Source organism: Antennarius striatus, chromosome 10 (assembly GCF_040054535.1).
Source record: "Antennarius striatus isolate MH-2024 chromosome 10, ASM4005453v1, whole genome shotgun sequence".
In the NCBI taxonomy this organism is placed as follows: Eukaryota; Metazoa; Chordata; class Actinopteri; order Lophiiformes; family Antennariidae; genus Antennarius; species Antennarius striatus.
Window position 1 is genome coordinate 10414587 of NC_090785.1, and position 17015 is coordinate 10431601.

General features: G+C 42.1%; 2 protein-coding genes across 2 annotated transcripts; one reads left to right on the forward strand and one right to left on the reverse strand.

Annotated features, from left to right (window-relative positions):
• Positions 1–946: 946 nt before the first annotated feature.
• On the reverse strand, positions 947–11664 carry LOC137602677 (zinc-binding protein A33-like). The gene is made up of 6 exons (XM_068325601.1): positions 10723–11664; positions 10092–10187; positions 6439–6672; positions 6224–6246; positions 5417–5532; positions 947–3046 (listed from the first exon to the last, which is right to left on the reverse strand). The coding sequence occupies exons 1-6, from the start codon at positions 11242–11244 to the stop codon at positions 2478–2480; spliced, it is 1560 nt and encodes a 519-aa protein (XP_068181702.1). The 5' UTR covers positions 11245–11664; the 3' UTR covers positions 947–2477.
• A 3704-nt stretch (positions 11665–15368) lies between these two features.
• Positions 15369–16622, forward strand: LOC137603045 (endonuclease domain-containing 1 protein-like). Its single transcript, XM_068326229.1, has 2 exons — positions 15369–15749; positions 15903–16622. The coding sequence occupies exons 1-2, from the start codon at positions 15444–15446 to the stop codon at positions 16506–16508; spliced, it is 912 nt and encodes a 303-aa protein (XP_068182330.1). The 5' UTR covers positions 15369–15443; the 3' UTR covers positions 16509–16622.
• The last annotated feature ends 393 nt before the right edge of the window (positions 16623–17015 follow it).

Genomic DNA, 17015 nt, shown 5'->3' on the forward strand with positions numbered 1-17015 from the left:
ATATTGTGCTTTTGAGCTCTCCGAAACAGACTTATGGCTTTGTAGCTTCCGACTAACGCAACTAATTCCACTAAAAGCAGAAGCTTTCTATTAATAACGTGTCCCGTCAATTTGTTATCCGCCTGTATTTCCAGTCAAAAGGGCGTGGATAAAGTGGATAAAGCCTCTCACTTTTTGCAGTATTTTGACCTAAACTGCCTCCCTTTGAAAGCTCTCACTCCTTCTGTCCTGTAAACAACGCTTCTTGTTCAAAGTGAAACAGATCATTGAAAGAGTGTGTTCTGCAGGGTATTATGTACAACTTAATTCTCCCCTTCCTAACGAGATTTCCATTAATCACTTCAACTATGTCTTTCTTCGGCCCCCCTTGTTGTTCTTCTCCTCATTCATTATTGATGGGAGGCAAGTTCTTGAACAGACGCTGAAAAGAGATCCATTACAGAAAAGCCAAATTACCTGCACTTGAGGGTTAAAAATAGGCATTGTATTTTGGGATCAGTTGTGTCACAGGGGACAGATGCAGGGTGTGTGAACATTAAAAGTGTTGATTTTTAGGATTTTTAAAAAAAAACAAAGTCCTTCACCTTGACTCCCAGTGATCCAACACAAAAATAGGACCAACGAAGTGAGTGACAGCAAAGTAAAGGTTTGTGTGCCCTCATGTTGATCAGCCTATATATATATATACACGTATATATATATATATATATATATATATATATATATATATATATATATATATATATATATATATATATATATATATATATATATATATATATATATATATATATATATATATATATATATATATATATATATATATATATATATATAATTACAGAACAGGACTGAAGAAGGTTCAGGCTGGACATCGCCCTGGGGTAAAGCGTCTGTGGTTAAAGTACCGACGCATGTCACAGATGGATAACAGCTGAGATGGATAGCAGATACGTTTTATTTGGGCCAGACTAATTCTCATTATTTATGTGTTTGTAATTGTAGTCACAGATGACGGTATTGCTCAATTGGCACAAGAGAATGCATTAACCTTGCTTAACTGGACAAGTACACTCCGTGACTGACACAGAAAAGTAACACAGATAATCAAATGATTATCTTCACGAATAGGTATTTACAGCTGCATGAAACACACAGCCATGCATTAAATGTTTGTTTTTACAGTTAAGAGGGTGTTGTTTCTGCTCTGTGCTGGGCTATACTGTAAATATACCAAATAAACATCTGGCTGATGAATTATCAGCCAAAAATCCACAAAGCTGCTCTTTCCAAAAGGCTGATCCTCATTTCATGTAGTTTAGACAAGAGATTCAGTCTCCTCTGTCTTTTGAATGAAAGTCGCTTTACTTTTGTCTCTGTGTCATCCGTCCTTTGTTGGGGTTAACATGATGGAGGGGAGGGTGTGTGGCTCAAGTACAAATTGTATGGCACTGCCTGAAAATGCTTGATGGTCTCCATTATTCTTGCTCTTCTTATATGTATACAATCTTCAACAATTTAAGTTTATTATGCTGTGTCTTTTGTTTTACACACTAGCTCTTGGCTTTTTCAGATAGGAAAATTTTTGATTTTAGGCTACACAAAATATTAATTTAAATAGCTGGTTATTCACTTTTAAATCATTCTCTAAGTTGTGTTTTAAAGCTCTTTGAACAGTTTGCTAGTTTCAGATGCCCTCTGGTGGAAATAAATGTACAAACAACAGCCACAGTGGAAAATGAAATATAATACCTATGAAGGATCACAGGGTTGTTTTGGACAATTGTGTTACAGGTGGTGGTGATGGTGGTCGATCACCAAATGTTTTTTATAAATCAGATAGTCTAGTTAAATTTGTTGGTCTTTCCCTCAATACCTATTTGGTTCTCCATCCCAATCACTTCACAAATAAGTCTAAATAATTTCTTGACACCTGGGTATTGCAGTTTTCAGAATAAACATAACTCCAACAGAATGAACTGCTAGAATTATTGGAGACTATTTTCGGCAGAATTTTAATCCTCATTTGTAGCGACAGCAGAGATTTATGACAACACCTCTGTTTGAGGGATAAAATCAGAATGAACCACAACACCATGTTCATCATCATAAAGGAACAAACAGTCCTCAGCATCGGTTTGGCTCAATGAGGTTTTTTTTTTCTTTTTTTTAAAATTTCACTATAAAAGGGAGCTCAACTGCACAAATGAAAAAGATATATCAGGGTTAGTATACACACACCAAGAACCTGGTATTTTTTTGCATCAATTCATTGTTTTCTTTGGTCTTTCATTGGATTTATTGACATTAAAAATGTAAAATATCAAAAATCATGTTCTTTAAAGAGCTGTCTCATCTTTCATGAGATGAATAACTACCAGAACATGTGTTCATTAAAGCCCAATAAAATCTGAAGGTTTTGTCTTTTCTCTGTTTTCTCTTGAGGATGAGGACATCAGTCGTCAGACAGAGCACATCTATTCCCAGTATGGCTTCACGATGGTCAGTGGCTCCCAGTTGTGTCCGTTGATGATCGGCCAGGGGTTGAAGTACGGGAAAACAGGCTCTCTGAATTTAGCATCATAAAAGGTGAAGAGGTGACTCATGTCTCCTGCATCGTAGAATGACACTTCACCACGGCTGTAGTCCAGATAGACTCCCACCCTCCGGGGGGGTTTGGATGGGTATAACAAGCTCTCCTCCTCTGTGTCGGTGCATGCTTCATACTCACTGATGCCCTTGTAGTTGTTCCTCAGCACCACAGTCCAGAAACCATCCTCTGGACACAGACTGATCTCGTCCTTCCTGTTAACGGAGGCTCGGGCCACGCCCAGACCCCACGCTATTTTATTGCCCACGTCCACCTCCCAGTAGTGTCTCCCAGAAGAGAAGGCCTCCGAGCCCAGGACGATGTTATAGCGGGTGAAGCGCTCTGGATTGTTGGGCAGGTTGGGCTGGATCTTCCTCACCTGGACACTGGTGCGACACGGAGACACCCACAGGCAGGGGTACGCTGTGTCTGGGTCAAGGGACACCGCTGCAACAGCTGAAAGAGCAAAGAATAAAAGACAATTGGATCAAGATGACAAAGACAACTCGTCAGCCATGACCTTCAAATTGACACTCAGTTGTTTGTGAAATGTGTGTAAGTTGACCCACATAAGAACATCATTCACACCCGTATATAAAATATAGATGGTCTCGATAGAAAGCTGTGATGCAATACCTCTGAGTCATTAAATCTAGCATTGCAGTCTCATGTTACACAACCACCCACAATGCATGATGACACGTCTCGGCTGAATGACCCTGATGAGTCTTTGAGGCTGTTTTATTAGACTGGAAAGGAATGAGAGTGATGATCATGAGGAAGCACAACTCCCTTCAAATGATTATTTAATAAACTATATTTGTTTAAGAATATTGCTTGACCTCTCATGTGACCTGTGTTGAAAAAACAAACTGCTCTTATCACTTGGATTCTTCAGGGCTTCACTTTAATATAGACATAAAGCCCTTAAATCCCTTCATCAGTGAGTCTCATGAGTTGGGTATGAAGGTGATTAATAAGCAGCTAGGCTGCACTTTATTTGTATTTGTATGTATTTCCCTTGGTAATCTTTGTGTCAGTATGTTTGAGACATCACACAGAGATGGTTGATACTCGATACTTCAAATAAAAACCAAAGCGGGAAAATGTCAGTGTGATCGCGATGTGAAGCACTCCTACTAGCCTCATTAAAGAGTTGCATAACGTCTGATGTGGCTCTGCAGGAGCTTTGAAAAATTTATTCCAAGTGGGATTTGGAGTCTGCACAAACTGTGTTACATTGAAATCCTGCAAATTTGCAGCTTGATTTGTAAAAGATATCTCAGCCTCTGCACCAGTTCTGGCTATTCTTCAGATTTAAGATACGCTACTAGTCTAGATTTGTGAGTTTGAGGGTGATACAACAACCATGAATATGACTGAGTGAAGCAGTTTAGGAAATGAAACATAGCAGAATGTCTGGTTCATTTTTGTAAGTACTATGTTGCATAAAACTGTAGCAGAAAGCAGGTTATAGTTCTGCTATTCTCGGTTAACCTGAGTTGGTAATAGCAGCGGGACAAAAATCACAGAGGAAAGCTGGAGGTAAAGTAAAGGCTGGGCGAACTATAACTGCAATATGATGCAATAATGAACTCATGATAAAGCTTATGTTATAGTGTGTGTGTGTGTGTGTGTGTGTGTGTGTGTGTGTGTGTGTGTGTGTGTGTGTGTGTGTGTGTGTGTGTGTGTGTGTGTGTGTGTGTGTGTGTGTGTGTGTGTGTGTGTGTGTGTGTGTGTGTGTGTGTGCGTGTTGATGCTGCAGCCGGTGAACGGGTACAGCTGGGTCGCTGTATCCATCAAGCTCGGTACACAAAGACTGCGAGCTGCAGATGGTTCCAGTGGGTCACCGTGTTTATTTTATAGTTCGTAAAAAAGCATTTTTGAGCATAGTTTTTATAATCCTTATCCCTGGGTTTAAATTTATGTTCACATTCATGGATACACTTCATCGCATAAAGAGGCAGTAATAACATATCAGATCAGCTATGGCATTCTAAACTGTGTGTAGGCCGATGCAAACCTTGTCCACCCACACGCTGCCCACAGAATTAATATTTCTGAGCTGGAGACTCACATCGGTATTTCACTTCACTTCAGATCCGCCTCGTAACAACAACAACAAGATGAATCCCCATGATGGTAGATCTAGATCCAATAAAATAACATCTGGCATCATTAAATTAATTTATATTATTTTGGAATCAAATGTGACAGTAAATCACTCAGAATACACATTTGTACCTGGATCCATCTCAAAATGTATCCTTAGGAAAAAATCCACTCTTTTGCAAAATTTCACCAAAATCCATTCAGAACTTTTTGAGATGAGCAATCAACAAACAAACAAACCAACAAACAAACAGAGGTGATCACATAACCTTCTCCAACTCTAGGTGACGGAGGTAAGCAACATTTGAGCCTCACCAATCCTGTCTGCTTGTTAGAAGATTTAAATTATCAATGAAGTTAACCTGCTGCTCCTCACGAGTGAACGTACACAATGTCTCTCATTAAGGGGAAATGTTTGCTTTACCATTAGTGGAAGACACTGCAGGTTATGTAACTAACATTTTCTTCATTAAAATATTATTTAACTAACCTGCATCTAATGATTAATTTTTAGGACCTGGCGGACCTGATTTCTGGTTATAAATATAAACCATGCCTGTTTCAGTGAATGGTGTTGGTAAAGTGTTCTTGTGCATTCAGAGTGATAAAGTTAACCGGGTTAATACAGACTCATAAGACACATTCTATTCAAAATACCACTACAAACATCCCACCTCCCTCCCACAGGTTCCTGAGCATTAAGAGTCTTCATACCTGGCAGGACAATTGAGCTCATCTTCCTCCAGGTCCTGTACTGCAGGGGCCCCATGAAGTCTCCTGACTGCAAACTGACATCCACATCTGGGGGCCGCTCGAACAAACTCTCAGCCCTGTTGGAAGGAAAAAATATATTTTTTAAAAAAAATTTAAAAAACAAAACAGAATTATTTCCATAAGTTGAACTATTTCAAAAACTTTTTTATATTTTTCTTTCCATAATCAGTCCTTTTAAACCTGTCAAGCATTAAAATTCTCAAGTAATCACTAACGCAGGATGGAGGTGTTAATATTCTGATACAATAACCACTGTGCACCATTAAAATTAACAGTTTATTTTTATTCCAGCTTCTTAGCAAGGAATGTATAAAATCAGAAAAGTGTAATATAGTTGGAATGGGAAAGAAAGTAAGAGCTACTGTTAAAAAAACAACAAAAAACAAACAAACAAACAAACAAAAAAACAGCTGACTTGAACTCATCCTTGAGATTACTCCTCCCTGTGGTCACTAGAGGACGTGACAATAACAATGAGCCACAACCATCTTCTATATACCGTATTGGCCCGATTATAAGACGGTGTTTTTTGCATTAAAATAAGACAGAAAAAGTGGGGGTTGTCTTATAAGCAGGGTCGCCAATACGGTATAACTATAAGAATAAAATGCCACGTCATCCTTACTTTCGGCATTCTAGTTAAGCCAACAGTCACACAGAAACTGAGGGAGAATTCACTAAATCAGACTTTGACTTTGAGATGAAACGACTGAAGCTGAATGTCCCTGATACGGTTATGGTACTCACCCTCCAATGAAGTCTTTGATTCCCTGAGATTAAAACATAAAAGAAGCTTGTGATTAGAAAATACTTCTCTGCAGACATTTCAGAAAATATTGTCGACACAGTTCGATAAAATTCATTAGCTACCAGCTGTGTGCTTCCTCTTGATTTTTCATCCTATCCAGCTGTAAAATAAAGAATGGGTGTTCTCCCTTCATCCCATCCCTCTCCTCCCTCACCTTCAGTTGGTCTGGGTTTTCTTCTTCTCTCAGTTTGCTGCAAAGCTCGTCGGCCGTACTTTCTAACTGGCTGATTTGCTCTGTGGTCTTAGTCAGCGCCTCCTCCAGTTGGTTGAGTTTCTCCTCCTTCTCCTTCTTCAGCTTCTCTTTAATGCGCTCCTCCTCCTCAAGCAGAAACGCCCTCAGATGACCAAACTCTGCAGTGACCTGCTCCTCCAGATCTCCAGCCCGCTCCTGAGGATTCATGATCAGTAGGATGATAGATAGACAGAGAGATGGATAGAGAGATAGAGATACTTTATTAATCCCGGAGGAAATTGCACATATCCACTGCTCAGGCATTACATAATGAATAAATACTGGATAAACACCAGGAGAAAAAGAAACACTGACACCAAAGGACATACCACAACACATACACTACACTAACAGACACATGTAGCATTAACAGGACATATACTAAATTGTAACTAAAATATAAACAGTATAACATTAAATAAAATAACAAATAAAAATAAAAAGTGCAAGTGAAAATAAGCAGGAGGCCCACATGGTGGGTAAGGTACACCCTTCTTACAATGTAAAGCGTCACTATCTAATGTCACAACATCTAATATCTATCTAATATCACAACTATAATATCACAACATCTAATATCTATTTCACAATGGTCAAAAATATAAGGTGTCACTATCTAATATCAAAACATCCCAACACCTTGGCCCCACAACACTGCAGCACAGGCTGACATCCCATCACCTCCATTCAACCCCGTGCTGACCTCGCCACCTCCCCCCCGCTCCTCCTGAGAGAGTCATTGTACCCCCTGATGGCACGGGGCACGAAGGAGGACCTCAGCCTCTCTGTGGAGGCGCTGTGTGACAGCAGTCTGCCGCTGAAGGTGCTCCTCCGCTGGGAGAAGGTGGTGTGTAGGGAGTGGCTGGTGTTGTTCATGATAGCCCTGAATTTAGACATGGTCCTGCTCCCCAGAACTGTCTCCACAGAGTCCAGGCTCAGCCCGACCACTGAGCCCGCTCTGCGGATGAGTCTGTTCAGACGGTCCATATCTCTTTTCCTGGCCCCACCACCCCAACACCCAATGGCGTATGACAGCACACTGGAGACTACAGACTGATAGAACATGAAAAGGAGCTTAGGACAGATGTTGAAGGAGGCCAGCCTCCTCTGGAAGTACATCCTGCTCTGCTCCTTCTTGTACACACAGTTGGAGTTGAGTGACCAGTCCAGTCTGCTGTCTAGCTGCAGTCACCTCCACCTCACTGCCCTCGATGATCACTGGCTGTGGAGAAAGGGGTGCCCGTCGGAAATCCAGCACCATCTCCTTCGTCTTGGAGACGTTGAGCTGGAGCTGGTTCTGTTGGCACCACTTCACGAAGTCAGCCACCAATGCCCTGTACCCCCCCATCACCCTCCCGGATACATGCCACAATCGCAGTGTCATCGGAGTACTTCTGTATGTGGCATGTATCCGAGTTGTGCTTGAAGTGGGCTATCCTCAGGCAGTCTCACTTCCTGCTGGGCCTTCCTCATCTCCTCCGTGTTCTTGCTCCTGAACGCCCGCTTCTTCCTGTTCAGGACAGCCTTGACTTCCTTTGTTACTCAGGGTTTGTTGTTGGGGTAACACCTGACTGTCCTGACAGGGGCCACGGTGTCCACACAGAAGTTCATATAATCTGTAAAACACTGAGCTGCCCCCTTAATGTCCTCCCCACTTGAGCCCACAATAACATCCCAGTCGGTGGTCTGGAAGCAGTCCCTCAGCATCTCCTCTGCTTCCGGGGACCACCTCCTGACCTGCCGTGTTGTTGCTGGCAGCCGTTTCACCAGCGGGATGTAGGTGGGCTGAAGGTGCACTAAGATATGATTTACCTAGTGGAGGGAGGGGGGTGGTAGTATATGCCTCCTTAGCATTAGCGTAGAGCAGATCGATGGTTCTGTTCTTCCGTGTGGGACAGTCTACACACTGGTCCATTGTGGGGAGAGATGAGTCCAACGTGACGTGATTAAAGTCACCGGTGATAATGACGAGCACCTCTGGGTGCTGGGTCCGAAGAGCAGAGGTGGTCCCACAGATGGTCTCTCGTGCCGTCCCAGGGTCCGCACGTGGAGGGATGTAGACGGCGAGGACGATGACGTGTGAGAATTCACGCGCCAGGTAGTAGGGTCTGATGCTAACACGGTTACACAGTGTTGATTTCACCCTCAAATGTCCCGGATGGCACCATCTATCATTGGTATAGACGATTAATCCACCTCCTTTCTTCTGTCTATGGAGGAGAAGCCGGTTAGTCCGACGTTCCCCATGTTGACGGAGGGCTTGACTCTCCTCCGGTTAGCGGCTCTAGCCGTTAGTCTTGCCCTTTCAACGCTCGGCAGCCGCGATATCTTCGTCGGAGCTCAGCGCAAATGAGATCACGTGTTGCTGTGTCTCCTTTGACCCTCATGGACATCAACTCCTCCTTGGAGTACACTAGCCTAGTGATATACTGTACATTATCTAAATTTATGTTAAAATAATAAACACAGAAACATAGAAAAAAACGCAAAATTAAAGTCCAACAATTTCGCTCAGAGCAGAGGAAACTGCTGCCTGCTCGCGCATGCGCAGAGGAATCCTCTGTAAAGGTTTGACCATAAACCTGACATTACACTGGAATGACACATTAAACTGCTAAGTTTAATGTGTCGTTCCTTACTTGTGAACACTTGGTTTCAAGTGTTTTATGTCAAAATATAATAAAGAAATAACAAATACAGGCATCCATCAGCCTCACCCCAAGGCCCAAAAGGATTTCTAGGAACTCAGATTGACATTACTCAAGGTCTGATTCAACCTTCAGCAACTTTATTTGGAAATGTTGAGGCAATTTCCTGAAGATAATCATTATCATCAATATCAACATTTTACATTTTAGAACTGAGAGGCCAAGACATTTGTTCAAAGACATTGTGCAGTGGCAAACTTCCTTGTTCACCCACATCCTGTCATGAAGGAGAAACAGAAGTTAAAAGTAGTGAATGTGCAAATCAATTGGGTCAAACAGCAGCTGACGGCAAGCGCAAGAAACACACACACACACACACACGCACAGAATAGACAAAAACAGCTTGTGGAACGTCACGTCAGGAGTGAGGGGCTATCTACAGCAGCAGAAGATCCAAACAGGGTTTATCACACACACACACACACACACACACACACACACACACACACACACACACACACACACACACACACACACACACACACACACACACACACACAAGAAAATCTATTTGCAGTGAATACTGAAGTCATAGGAAGAACTAAAATGACCCGAAAACCTGACCCCAAAAATGTGACAACTGTGCTCGTGTGTGTGTGTGTGTGTGTGTGTGTGTGTGTGTGTGTGTTTTTGCGTGTGTGCGAGCTTGCAAACTATTTCTAAATGCTGTGTGTGTGAGTTTGGTATGTGTGTGCATGTTTATGAGTCATCTGTCTTTTAGTCTGACAGACAGGTGAAGCTGTGGAGGAATGTATGGCTACCAGAATTTCTAGTTCTGGTTCTACAATACGTGAACACAAACATTGGTGTCTTCAAGGCACTTTCTTTTCATTCTTCTTTCTTTCATTCAGAGACAAACAAACAAACCTTAATGAGGAGGATCTTTTCATTGGTCTGCCTTTGGAAGAGCGTGGCCTCCTCCGCCTGCTGTTGCACCCGTTCCAGAGCGACGGACAGCTTGTCCTACACAGGCACCAGACAATGACCACCATTAACACTATGTAGTAAAGATGTACAGCAAAACCGGATGACACCATGGAGGGAAATGCTAATCTGATTGGTGCCTCATTCTGAAGAACAAGACATTATCTTTAATGGAAATCATATGATCCCAAACTCTTCTGTGCCACAGGGTCAAAGAAAACGGGAAGTCAGCTCCAGAAAAACAAGCTGGCAGACACCAGAGGCCTCTCACAGCAGCTCTTTAAACAAGAGGAACCTTTTTAAGTTCAGGAGCTCACAGTGGCCTGCTGAATTCCTATAAAACACAAAGTACCCGAGGGCTACCAGGGTAAACAGGGAGTCCTCTTAAAAGATAGAGACAGAGAGAAAGAGAGAAGGAGAGTGTCTCAATGAGACAGGAAAGAAAAGTGTGTCAAACTGGATGTCCTTATAAGTCCAAAGAGAGGAACGTCCAATGAGCCTGACACTCCCTGAAACTTGAGAAATGACTGAAGTATGGAAGTAAGACTCCAAAACTGATGGAACAGCGCCATACCTTGTAGTTTTCAAAAGCCTCGGTGATAGGGATGACATTGTGGGTCTTGTGGTCCCGGGACATTCCGCACACCAGACAGATGGGCAGCTGATCGTCCTCGCAGTAGAGCTTCAGCTTCTCCTCATGGTCCTCGCACATATCCGTCACCACCCGAGGCCAGTGCCCGACGGACGAGGCCAGGCTGCTCATGCTGGACCCACGCTCCCATTCCACCGGTTCCTCCAGCGCGCCGTCCACGTACCACGACGTGATCCCCGGAGAGGCCGTGTTCATGTCCCTGGCTTTACGCACGCTGTCCACGACGTTACACAAAAGAGAGTTCGGTCGTAGTTTACGCGCACACGACTTTCTACACTTGGGGCAACTCGACACTTCGTCCGCCTTGGCTTCCCAGCACTGGATGATGCACACTTTGCAGAAGTGGTGGCCGCACTCCAGGATCACCGGATCATGGAAGAGTTCCAGACACACGGGACAGGTGAGCTCCGTTTGGAGCTCCTCAAGCGCGTTTGCCTCCGCCATTCTCGGTCGCAAACATGTTCCTGAAGAGTCGTTCTGTGCCAACAACACACTTCAGCAGCAAATACCAAACTCTTCCGTTCTAGTCAGAGACAGAGGGAGTGGTTTGAAGTTGTCAGCAGAACTTTTTTTTTTTTTTTTTTTTTCCACGGAAGAGACGCGGGACTTGCAGCAACAGGCTCTGCGCCTTCTGCGTCTGGTCCGCGACGCAACGTCCAGTAATTATTATCTGCCAGTCAAACACAAGGAGGAACCCCCGAAATGTTAAAATATCAAGACAACAGTGTTAGTCTGGATCTCATGTGTGAGCCTGGTGATTCCAGGGGCGTTGTGAAAATAAAAAGTTCCAGGGGCGCGGTCCCTTATCACCCATCTCATGGTAAAATAGCCTGAACCATTCAGCAGTGCTGCTGCTGAAACCAACACTATGGTAAAAAAGAAAAAGAAAAGAGGTTTTAATTTTGATGCAAACCTGCTTCCAAATATACGCTGTGAACAGAGGTGGTTTCTCTAAGAATGCAAGAGGAGCTCAGCTTCCCCTAAGCTAAGAATTTATACTATTGTTGTGTTAACATTTCATTGACTACAGATGTGCTCGAACACGCTCACCTGGAAGACGAGTTCATTCAGAATCAGATGCTTATCACAAGTGGACTGACTCGACTTTTAACTTCTAATACATTCCTGTAACATCAGTGCGTTTGCCTATAGAAGCCCAGCACCCATTCACTTCAACGTGACTGCATGGGACGATTTTTATTGTTTTGATTTTTATTTTAAGCGCCTAAAAACCTTGATGATCATTAGATAAATGTCATGATGCGGGTGGTCTCTGGGGGTTGAACCGTGGGATGGCTTTGGCCCAGACGGGCACTGGGATTCCACGTAGTGACCAGAGGATCAGGCCAGAATTTACATGTACTGTACTGTAATACATTTTCAGATGGATGCCAACAATGAAGTCTTTGAAAGACCAGCAATCTCCACTGACTTTCCAGGATACTGTATTGAACTTCCTATGAAGAGGGGAAAATAAGATGAAAAGTAAAATACTTGCACCCTTTTCTTCAATTTATTTAAGAGAGGAAATAAACAGTCTTTAACAGCTGTTTCTATGTACATTTGATCAATTTAAAAACACACTGCTGTTTTTTTCTTCACACATTCTGCCCAGGATGTTTGCATTGTTTGAGAAAGATAAACTGAGCACCATTATTTTCTCAGGTGAGACATTTTGTAGTTATTAGTGCATCCACCATTACCATTGATTACAGCAATAATCCTCCTCCTCCTTTTCCTCCTCATGGACTGGTACAAACTCCAGATGTCATCCTGGTTATGACCCACTTATTCAGTCTGTGGAGGAAGTTCATGCTGTTGCACTCATTCAACAATTCACACTGGTTTTCAGTGGGATTCAGGATGGAGTCGAGAAACATAAGATCATTCATCTCAAGGATCTGAATATTATGGGCTGCTACACATGATTGACGAAGGCCGTCTGTCATCGACCCCGTTGCAACGTGAGGCTGGCGTAACAACACTATTGTGAAATGATGAGCATTCATTACCTGGTGAGGTGCCAATGACAGCATGCTTGGCATTTTCATAAAAATTCTTTAGAAATCCCTTCCTTCAGTCTTTGTTGTTCTTTAATGGGGGGGGGGGGTTAACAAGGGAGGGGTCATCTGGGATTACTCCAATGCAGGGCTAGTTTTGGTTTCTCTAATAAATTGTGACAAAAACTGTTGACAAAAACCAGTCAAACATGTTCAAACCTCACTATGTTGAGAATTCTCATAAACCCTGTCCCATACACACACACACACACACACACACACACACACCGCCACTCACACACACACACACACACACACACACACACACACACACACACACACACACACACACACACACACAGATGTGCATTACAGCATTAAAAAAATCTATCCATTGGAGAAATGATCACTAGTTCTGTGGTTATGAAGCAGCTCAGGCGGTAGAGCGGTCATTCAGTTTGTGAAGGTTTGGTGGTTTGAATCGCACTTCATCTCACTCACTCTATGCCTGGTGTCCTGAGACAAAACACTTCACCCACCCTGCTGTTACACTACATATTTCAATCCATCATTCATTTTTTGTCAGAATTTTTCATCACCAGTCTACAACAGTTTGCATTAATTTTCTCTTTACATTAAAGATTAGAGTTCTTATCGGGTGCTCTCATGTGTGGCTGCGTTGTCAGCAAAACACCAACCTATGCTAAATATTTACACATATTCACTGTGTGTTTGAGGTAAGCAAACCAAACTATGGTTTTGTTTTTGTACAACATTAGCCTGTATTATTATTCTGAACATCTGCTCTCAAAATTAGTGAAATTTAATTTAATTGTAGTTGTACAACCTGATAAATAATAATAACAGTAAAGACTAATTCCTATTAAAGTTTATGGATCTGTTTAAAAAACGTTACACACAAACCATATGGATTCTTATGCATTTATAACAGGTGAATTTCACACACCTTGCACCTGATGAAACTTTGGGCTATTATGAAGCAAAACATTTAAGAAAATAATAAACCACGTTGTTGCTGCGTACATGTAAGTCATTGGTTTTGGTTCCCTGTAATGAAATATATTTAAGCATGTAGGATTGTTGAGCCAGATGCAATAACTTTATGTGATTGTGATTTCGATGTTGCTTTGGACATTTTTCAAAGAAGCCAAATAAAGAGAAAGATATAACTAGAGAGGGACTTTTCCCTCATGAAATTAAAAATACAGTCCAGCTGGAACAAAACTTTTCCTGCTGCTGAATAAGCACCTCTGTGTGTGTGGAAACAGAAACTGTGGTAATTCCTGTTAATCCACTGGTTGCAGCTCGTCACCAGTGATGGTAAACTCAGTGTTATTACTCATCCGGCTGCGTGGACGTGATTCCGATCAGCTCAGTGGACGTCGTGTTGCTGTCGGATGTAGTGTCCGTGGGTGCTCACTAGGTGGCAGTGATGAACCACTCACAGCTACACTTCTAGCTTCTCCTATTCTTGATCAAATAAAAAATAAGACCAATTTTTTAAACACTACCCATGATTTTGAATTGACAAAGAATAATAAGAACGAGTGAATGAACAACTGATTGAATTAACAAATTAACTTAATTAGATAAGGATGCTATATTATGAAATAAATTCTAAATCCAACATCACAGACCTGGATAAATATTTTTTACTGATTTAATTCGGAATAAATAGACTTCAAAAACATTTTTATAACCATGAATGCAGAAGGAATTTCTTTTTAATCATTACAAATTTATTAACTTTTAGTGGTGATGTTGGATAAACAATCACTATGTCTATAACAATAGTAGCTATTCACTGCAAAATAATGAAATTTCAGTCATTCCATTTATAACTGAGGATTTTCCACCAAAACACAAAAACAGGTAATGAAATAAAAAGCAACTGACTTCAAGTAAGACAGCAGTTGAGAAATAATGAAAATGCGGTGTTGAACTTCTGAATCTTCTTGAAAAGATTCTTGGTTGGTTAAAGAGGGAAGTTCTGGTGGGAAAAAAAAGACTCAAGCTAAATTTTATTAATTACTAAATGAGTGGTTGATAATATACCTCCAGGTGTCTAGAGTTCCTCTAGCTTTACAAACCTGTTGGAGTAGTCGCCAACTTCTACACAACCAACAACAAAGAAATGTATTGTCAGCTCCTGTGCTGCTCTGTATTCATCCTCAATACAGCCAGTCCTCAGTCGATCAGTGTGATGTGAACAGGACCTCTGGTATTAGTCCTGTCTAAGATACAAGAATTCAGGTCAAATATCAGCAATTATTTAGGTCAGTTTATGTTGTTGGGTCTTTTGCCTTACTTTACCTCACCAAATTATTAACATACTGTACAATACAATCAACCCCAGTTGACTGGCAAGAAAAAAGGATATACTAAAAATTTGCTTCCCAGAAAGCGCCTTTAACAGGAAGTTTGATAGAGACAGGGGATGGGGAGGGTTGAGACTGTCAACCAAAGGCTTCCTCTTGTTTTATATATAAGAGGATTAAGAGAATTCTCAGTGACAGCCAACAAAGGGTTTAACTCCACGACACTGATTGCACACAAAGGGATTAAAGGTTGGACTGAACTCTCATCAGTATCCAGTAGGTGTCTGCTGCCCTGCTGCTCAGGATGTCTCAAAGGAAGATGCTCCAACTTTCTGCCGGAGTTCTCCTGTTTCTCCTGCCCTGGTTTGGTGGATTGGTTTCTGGAGAGCTTAGCTACAACTTCTCTCAGTGTCTTGATTTCTTCTACAAAGAAACTCCACCAAAGGGTTTCCACGCAGCAGGATATCAGTCAATATGCCAGCGCTACAAAAACCAGTATCGCTTTGCCAGCCTGTATCACCGTCAGCATCGTGCACCGCTTTACTCAGCATACAGGCTCAGTCCTACAGATGGGAAGCGGCCCCGTACCTCCTGGATGTATGAACCACAGGTAAACAGGAAAACTGCATGGGGCATTCAAAGGCAGCCAGTATTTTACTGTGATTGTATGAAAGAACAGCATTAAGAATATTTAACGAACAAAACATTCCAGTAGCTTCTAAACTGAACTTCTAAACTGTGTCCTTCTCCCTTTGCCATGAAGTTGGTGTTTTCCCATGCTAGCCCAGAAATGGAACCCTTCCACATTCCAGTGGACCAGAACGTGATTGATAGTCAGGCTGTGCTTCTGGATTACAAAAACTCAAACTACACCAAAGGCCATCTCAATCCCAGCATGCACCAGGGGACAGAAGAAGACCGTGAGGCCACCTTCACCCTGACAAACATCATCCCTCAGCGAGCAGGTTCCAACTCGGGCCCCTGGAATCGACTGGAGAACGAGGTGTTGAGAAAATTCAAGGCCTTCTGCAACGGCTCAATGTACGTGATAACCGGAGCCATGCCGTATACGTCTGGAGCTCGATGGATCAACAACAGAGTGTCTGTTCCTGAGTACATCTGGTCTGCCTACTGCTGCCCGTCCTACAGCACCAGCCTCCCCAAGTCTGTGAAGTCCTTTTTCCCCTCGTATGCTGCAGTCGGAAGAAATGACCGTGACAGTGGGGAAGAGATTGTGCCTGTTAATGTCAGGATGAAGGCCTCCATGAGGGGCTATGATGTGAGGCGGATGTCTGTGGAGACCCTGGAAGGCATCCTGAAGCAGAGGCTGGCCGTGACTATCAGTCTGTTTCAAGGGGAGTGTCAGTAGCAAAGGGTGAAAAGGTTTTTTTTTTCTGAAACCAAATCATTAATAACAGAGTTTTTGTGACAACCAAGTGTGTGTTTAACCAGGATAAAATGATGAATTCTTGATCTCACTAATAAAAGCAAACTGAAATGATTTTCCGAAGAATAATTATAGTTATATATACAGTTTACACATATAATTACAATTACTGTACTGTATATTTTTAAAAAAAACAACCTAACCCTGATATCCTTACAAGAAAAACACCTATTTTCTGGTTTGTATTGATGTATGAACCATTGATATTATAGGAGGCGATGATGCTAAAGCTAATTGCTAGCCTTTATTACAAGCTGCCTTGTGTGACTCGTTTTCATTGAGTTTATGTTGTTGGCGACAACCTGGTTTCCCCAAAAAATTGAAGTAGAACATTTATAAAAGATATTTTTTCCTATCAGAAAACTATGTAAACAAAAAAGACCTTTAGGTTTGGTGCTGAAATATGGCCATATAATTCACATATTGTTT

Bases quoted from the DNA above. Each gene is read 5' to 3' on its own strand.
- LOC137603045 (XM_068326229.1), top strand. From the start codon at position 15,444: ATGTCTCAAAGGAAGATGCTCCAACTTTCTGCCGGAGTTCTCCTGTTT. The intron at 15,750-15,902 runs GTAAACAGGAAA...TTTGCCATGAAG, and splicing joins CCTGGATGTATGAACCACAG to TTGGTGTTTTCCCATGCTAG.
- LOC137602677 (XM_068325601.1), bottom strand. From the start codon at position 11,244: ATGGCGGAGGCAAACGCGCTTGAGGAGCTCCAAACGGAGCTCACCTGT. The intron at 10,188-10,722 runs GTATGGCGCTGT...GTGCCTGTGTAG, and splicing joins AGGCTTTTGAAAACTACAAG to GACAAGCTGTCCGTCGCTCT. The intron at 3,047-5,416 runs GTATGAAGACTC...TTGCTCTTTCAG, and splicing joins GAGCTCAATTGTCCTGCCAG to CTGTTGCAGCGGTGTCCCTT.